The 7,681-nt window shown below is 42.1% G+C and overlaps 1 protein-coding gene across 1 annotated transcript in view; it reads right to left on the bottom strand.

The window, feature by feature from the left end:
- Positions 1 to 475: 475 nt before the first annotated feature.
- LOC129687606 (ras-related protein Rab-18-like) overlaps positions 476 to 7,681 on the bottom strand; it is a 17,234-nt gene continuing 10,028 nt past the window's right edge. The window contains 2 exon segments of the mRNA XM_055622073.1: positions 476 to 1,334; positions 1,337 to 1,532. Coding sequence (XP_055478048.1) covers positions 901 to 1,334; positions 1,337 to 1,532 — 630 coding nt within the window. The 3' untranslated portion in view covers positions 476 to 900.

Genomic DNA, 7,681 nt, shown 5'->3' with positions numbered 1-7,681 from the left:
ACACAGAAACGGGTTTTTGAGTAGCAACTAGCCATTTATGGAAGCTGTAAGATACAGACAGTCATTACACAACAAACTACACCTGAGCACCTGGACTAACACTGCCAACACTTGTGAAGAAAGCTGTTGGTTTTAAAAGTGGAAGTACTGCAGGAGTTAGAATATACTGCTCACAGCCTTCTGAAACCCACATGAGGACCAGTCTTACCAGTATCCTGCCAGATGCCATAAACTAATACATCACACCAAGGATCAGGAACCAATGTGTGCAACACAGGGTTAAAGCTCCAGGTGACTGAGCGAAGACTGGAGGAAATTAAAATACCAAACTGCTTTAACTTATCAATACTATTTTGGAAGCATCATCAGAACATAGGGATTAAATTGTGAATTGCCCTGGGCTCTATCCTGGACTGAGAATTTGACTTAGTACTAAGCATCTTCAACACCCGAGAAGAGCTGTGCATCATGCTTTGTCACTCCTCACGGGAACCTGGGTAGGCTGATGATACCTCCACCCCTCCCCACCGTCCCGGCTCTACATACCAAGTAATTCAGTAATTAAGCAAAAGGGAGGAAAAAAGCAGACTTGCAGCAACACATACTAGACGGATGTTTTTGAAAATGACATGATAAATGTAAATCATAAAACCAAATGTACTCATGAAGGTACACCTATTTTACGTTACATTAAAAAAAACAAACTATAGACTGCAAACTGTGCATGTTTACCATAACATTTCACCTGGGAAAGTCGGTGAGGGGAGTTCTTGCAAATACTCACTGCCATGATAAAAACAATTATGTGCAAACTGCAAGGTCCCTAATAGCAGTTAAGAGTTTATATACAGAAAGATGTCACTATCTGATCAAATATGCAAGAGACGGACTTCCCAGAGTTTATAGCACAGAGCAATAACCACCACAGGCTCCTCCTCCGTGGCTCTCTTCCCTGTGTGCCAGCTTGACTCCTTTGTTCTGGTTTTCACTTTCCCACAGTCCAGGTGTCTGAATGATCTTTTCAACAATCTCCTCAAAGGCACACTGAACACCATCACAGGTTTTTGCACTTGCCTCTATAAACAACATAGAATGCTTTCGTGCAAATTTCAGGCCTTCATTTCTATCAACTTCACGATTTTCCTTATCAATTTTATTTCCAACTAGCATGTTTACTATGTCATTTCTTGTACAGTATGTTTCCAATTCGTTTAACCAATTATCCAGTTTAACAAAGGTGTCTCTTCTTGTGACATCATAAAGTAGTATAACTCCCTGCACACCTCTGTAATAGCTGGGAGTTAGGGTTCTGAACCTCTCTTGACCGGCGTATCCCATATTGCAAGTTTAGCCTTATTTCCATCCACTGAAATAGTTTTCACTTTAAAGTCAACACCTATTGTTGCTGCAAGTTCTGGATCAAAGGTGTCATCTGTGAACCTCAGGAGCAGGCTGGACTTGTCCACCCCGCTCTCTCTGATGATGAGGATCTTCAGAGTAGTCAGCATGTCCTCGTCTATCCTGCGCCCGCTCTACTCCGACCCAGCCCTGGGCCCCGTCTGCGATCCCCGGTGTCGGCGAAGGCGGCCTCTTAACAGAACTTTTTAATTTTTTTCTACATTTTCATTCCATGCACTCAACCAACAGTTGAATGATAAAAGCAGTCAGTCCTGTCAAGTCTGTAGGAAATACTTACCAGGTAACATCAACTGAATTAACAAAAAAGACCAGAGCCGACTCTCTCCAAATCTCCAGGTCACCACATACAGACAGCAGTAAGCATATTTCTTAGCATCATTCTATTTAAAAGGAGCTGGCCATTTAGAGGCATAAATTAAATTAAGGCAATTAAATGAGTTTTAACAAATGCTGGCTTTTAGAATTTCTTAGAAAACATCCACATGCTTAGCTCAACTCCCGAAGAACGACCATGTCTCTTTTTGACTCAGACGCTTTCAGTGCGGTGACCCCAGACTTCATAATAATGTACTGGCTTAAACCAACATCTGCTTCACTACCAAAGCCCTTAAACTCCTGTGGGCTTCAAGATCAGAGTGCAGGCGCTGGCCCTGGAGCTCTGCGTCTAGGCAGAGGCTAGGCTGTATTCCCAAAGCCACAGGTGATCCCAGGTTGGAGAGAATCTCCTCCATCTAAGTCCTCTCCTCCTGAAGACTCTAAAAGCTTAATAGAACCATTTGTTGACTCTACCGATACAAAACCAACTGTCAGAGACACAGCTGGGTGTTCTGAGTAACCTTCCAAAGCTGTAAGTTTGATGTACCCAACAGCCTCCTCTAACATGGATGGCTAGAGTGTGGATCTGGAATCAGCTTGTGTTTAGAGAAATAACTGAACGCCAGGGTAAGGGACATGAACAGTTGAACTAGCATGAAGGTCCTCTACCAATCAGATGGTGGCTTAAGTACAAGGTCACCTTGTTCAACAGCAGCCTCATGTGTCGCCTCAGGAGACACTGAAGGCAGAATGATTGCTATTTGCCTCTCTGTTGTTTGAGACATTTAGGGTGCAGACTCTGAAGTCCACCGCTGGGCAAGAGAATCCATCACTCTTTCGTGAAGAATAATTCATCTTTTCTGTAGATGAGGCAGGAGGACTTTCTTCTGGCTTAGCCTACAAAGCTAGAGCTGGTCAGGCCTATGTAGCCTGAGCTAGGAAGCCTACACAACTGGAGGCAAAGCAGCAGATTCCCACCAGCTCTTATATCCCATGCATCCCATTTCTGTAATGAGGCTAGTGAGCTTGTGCCCCATCCAAGACGAGAACTATGTGGACCCGGGGACATCCTTGTCATGCCAATGTATTGTAAGTTTAGGCCATTTTAATCAAGGGCTCAATCTTTTACAACCATTTTTAAAAATATACCTGAGTTTTAATGTTATTTTACATAAACTTTAAATTTAATCTTGTTTTTCTTTTCTTTTCAGGCTTAAGCTTGACAATATATACAGAATACTATAGGATGTAAGATAAAAGCTGGTCTCGCCCTCCAACCTTGTCTCTGTAAATAAATTATATCTGTACTGACTATGACTACAAACATAGTTCTGAGCACATTAAATAATTTGATCACTTATAAGGTAACTGACCATTAACTTGTATATCTCCGTTACCTTTAACAGCTTATAATAAATTAGTAACTTTTATAAAATTAATTTTATTCCTATTAAATTTGAGCCTTAAAAACACTGGGATTAACAATGTTAGCAAAGAGCCTGGATGGACTGTTATAACCTGAGGCATTCATAAACTCTAATCATCAAATGCATTGCATAGACCTTGTTCATGGTTTTGTTCTCATCTATTATTTTTCACTTTCAGGGAAAAAAGCCATCCCAACCCAAAATATCTTGAGACCTGCTGTTGTCTCCTAGATATAGGGAAAATGAAATAAAACAAACCATCTTGAAGGCCTGGTTGACTTATTAGTCTAAAAAAAAAAAGGTGATACAATGATAAGAGACTAACAGTTTTATGGGTGCTGCTTTAGTTGGTTTATACCATGAGGTCACCTTAACTAAGATGGCAATGAAGTCACACGGCACACCTTCCTTACCAAAGACTGTGGCAGAGTCACTTGGCTGCTGGGCCATCAGCCAAAATGGTGGTAAGCCATATGGTTGCTAACCACCTTCCCCACTTTTACATCTATTTTCCTAAACAAGAGTTAAATCCAGGTGACATAGATGGCATGCTACAACAAACTAAGATTAACTTTACATAAACTTTTAACTATCAACCCCTTTTTGTTACAGATTTTAAGCTAACTTTTTCTGCTTGGAATTTTACAGCCTTTTAAAACCACACTTTCAGTCTGGGGTAAATTTCATACTTAAGCAAAAGTCCTAGAGAGGGAGTATTTAGAGAACTAAACACCCGTGAATAGTGAATATAGTTAAACCTAAAAAAATTGAGGAAAAAGACCAAATCCATGACTGTCTGACTAAAGCAAGCTTTATTTTAGAGGTGCATCTGGGACTGGAGAGCCAACTGTCTTACCCTGTCAGGATTTTAAAGGGCAGCCCCCAATATGAGGAAGACAAGGTTTTTATATAGCTTACGGGTAGGGGGCTTCCAAGCGGGGGCGGGGGGAGTGGGTGTTGGCTGGCAATATAAGTGGAATTACAGGAGCAGAATATAAGCATAACAAGTTAGTTATCATACTCCCTTGAAACAAAGACATGGCTGCTATTCCTGGAACAGGCAATACAGAATCATTTATATTTAAGGCTACAGGTGGGGCATAGCCCAGTCCTTGAGAAGCACAGGTTTACTCACAAATAGGAATGAACCTTTTGTCTTTACTATAAGATGGCCTTTAAGCCTAATATGGAGGCAGGCTGGTTCTTCAACAGGTTGTCATTTTTTTTAGAGACAGTAAACAAAACCAAGAAAAGGAATGAGAAAATCAGCAGTGATCCCTACTGAATATAGTTTACCTTCAAGCTGTTTTTAAGAAAACAGTGTCTTTTTCTGGGCTGTTCTGTTTGCTTTCCTTTTCTGTCAAGAGTCAGTATTGATCCCACTGGGTGAGAATGAGACCACTACCATAATTTTAAGCGAAATTTGAAGCCAGCTTTATTTTATTTGGGTTCACCAGAAAGCTGGCCAACAATTGCCTCCTAAGTTGAGTCAAAGAGAGCAGGGCTCTTTTAAGGAGCCAAATCACAAGTAGTTGCAGAGCAGGTTTACAGATGTGAGGATGTTGGGACGATCTTTTTGTGCACTGTGCGAAGGTTGTCTTGTATTTTTCAAATGCTGATTTCTGTACTGGCAGAGGTCTGAATACAGACCAGAGTTTGGTATTATCATTCTTTTTTTTAATATTTATTTATTTTTATTTTATGTGCATTGGTGTTTTTGTCTATCTGTGAGGGTGTCAGATCTTGGAGTTACAGACAGTAGTGAGCTGCCATGTTGGTGCTGGGAATTGATCTGGGTCCTCTGAAAGAGCAGTCACTGTTCTTAACCACTGAGCCATCTCTCCAGCCCGGTATTGTTATTCTTATGGCTATATCATATTTTGTAAACACTCTCTCCGACACCTTCTGATTGATTTAATAAAGAGCCGAAAGGCCAAGAGGTGAGGCAGGAGATGATAGGTGGGACATCAAGGCAGAGAGAGGAACTCTGGGAAAGAAGCCAAGGTGGAAATCATCAGCCAGATGTGGAATAAGAAACAGGTGCTGGGACTGAGAAGAGGCAATGAGCCACGTGGCAGAATACAGACTAGTAGAAAGGGTTTAATTTAAGTTATAAGAGCTAGTTGGGAACAAGCCGAAACTCAGGCCAACCTTTCATAATAATAAAAGGGCTCCATGTCATTATTCAGGTCCAAGAGAGTCTCATTGTAATTGGCACCCAACGTTTATATGAGACAGTGGGGCAGTTAGGAAGTACAGAAAAAAATCTCAGCAACAACAATAACCATTCTGTAGTCACTAAGAAGGGAGCATCAGGGCATTCTCAAAAATAAGTCAAGGTCATGATTTGAGGCAGGTCAGATTTCAGGAAACAAACTTAAAAACAGAAACTCAGCTCTTACAGCGTATGGCAACTTATTTTTAACAATACAACAAAATGGCTATTTCCTTAAAAACGAAGTCAGGCAGGTTCCTCATCAGGTTGTCCGCCTGACCCAGGAAGGAGACTTTGGAAGAAACTTTTAAACAAGAATGCTTGGGTCTGGAGAAGGAAAGCCAAAGCCCAACTCCAGAGACAACCCTTTTAATATGCTAAAACAGCACATGACAATTTTTAATGTTTTCCATACCCAAAAGGTATTTGAATCTCTGTAAGACTAAACTCTGTGATCTTCATACCCGTAACCAGTTTGTGTGTGTCTGCAGATGGGGGCAGAAAGCCAGAAATGCTTTTTTGTCTTAACTATTAAAGATACCAGCAGGATTTCCCAGGTTTGGGGAGGCAGAAACACACGTAGGCCTAAAGCATAAGGGAAAAGAGGAGTAAGGCAAAGGAGTTCTATGCTATCATGAGAATTATAAAGATTTGAGTTTGGAGACTCAGCAGACACAGTGAGTATTTGCACTGGCTGTAAGCCAGGCCTTGAGAAAGAGGTGAACTGGGAGTTTTATTGGGAAGGGAGCCTCAGGCCACAATATCACTCTGTCTTATGTAGCAATTTAAGTCAATGTATGTATTAAATATCAAAAGTTCTGAATTTGGTCCCTCAGCGGCCATTTGTCCAACTTATATTGAGGCCAGATTTGGACCAAGAACTGAACAAGTAGACTCAGTATGAGCTTGGATTAGCCTGAAGCCAAGCTGAGGATATGTATTTTGGAATGGAGATTTTGGAACCCCTGGTGGGCCTGGGACCAAGGTAAAAATTGGGGTCAAATCCAGCCACCTGGAATTCCTCCCATGTCTGAGATTTGACCCAACAAGGATGAAACAAGTGGGGGGGGGGGGGGCAGCTCCACCCCTCCAAATTCCAGGTTTAAGAGGCTGCACAGCAGGTAAAAGATTCTTAGAACTTTCCATGTGGATCAGTGGAAAATTCCAGGAACTCTCCAACCCTAGCCAGTGGAATGTTTTTTGAGAGACCAAAGAATTGAAAATTGTTTTTTTTTAGGTATTAGTTTGGGGTTTGGAGCACAGGCCTGGGTGAAGGCCAGCCAGGTGTAGAGATGTCCAGTCACCTGGAGAAAAGAACTAGCTTTACCACATTCTTTTCCTGCCCACTAGAGATACAGTTGCTAGGAAACTGGCCCAGATGGCCAGGCCAGAACTGTTCGTGGTCTTGACACCTACAGCAAAGCAATCATTTCAAAAGTCAACTTCTCATACCCAATCATGTAACGCCAAGGCATGTAACTCCCTGCTTGCATTTTTTTCCCTTTAAAAACCTTGTTCCCTTAGACTGTGGGGCTGCAATCCTCCTCTTCAACCAGGGAGAATGCTGCAACCCAGGCTCGAGCTTGTAATAAAAGATCCTCATGTATTTGCAGGGGAGTTGATTCCTGGTGGTCTTTGGGGGTCTCACAAACTGGGAATAACACTGGAATCTGTGGTCAAGTGAATCTCAGTATGGATGGGGCTCCAGTGAACCCAAACCTAATAGGGGCACCTCCAAGTTAAGTCTAATGGATTACTTTCTGATATTTTGCCATGTTGCATGCATGCTCTGGGCAAATGCAGCATGGCCTCCTACCTGAAGGGCCAGACTGTATCAGGGTGAGACATAGAAAAGTGTGAGGAAAACATGGAGACAGAGTAAAAAGAAAGGGCTGTCTGGGAGAAAAAAGTTGCCCTGCCTGGTCTTCTTGGCAGGGGTTGAGAGTGATGAAAGCCAGTGAGGTTTGTCTGTGAGTAGGCTCAAGCTTCTAGTTGCTGGCTGATTTTCCATCCCAGGTGTGGTGGTTTAAATGATAACAGCCCCCATATGCTCACAGTAAATGGCATTATTAGGAGGTGTGGCCTTGTGGGAGTAGGTGTGGTCTTGTTGGAGGAAGTGTGTCACATTTGGGTCTGGCTTTGAGTTGTTAGAACCATAAGCCAGGCCCAGTGTCATTCTCTCTTCTTTCTTTCTTTCTTTCTTTCTTTCTTTCTTTCTTTCTTTCTCTCTCTCTTTTTCTTTCTTTCTTCTTTCTTTCCCTTCCTTCCTTCCTTCCTTCCTTCCTTCCTTCCTTCCTTCCTTCCT

The sequence above is a fragment of the Psammomys obesus genome, unplaced genomic scaffold, assembly GCF_907164565.1.
Source record: "Psammomys obesus unplaced genomic scaffold, mPsaObe1.curated_primary_1811, whole genome shotgun sequence".
NCBI classification, from domain to species: Eukaryota; Metazoa; Chordata; class Mammalia; order Rodentia; family Muridae; genus Psammomys; species Psammomys obesus.
The sequence above is the reverse complement of the archived record's forward strand: the minus strand, read 5'-3'. Positions and strand labels throughout refer to the sequence as shown.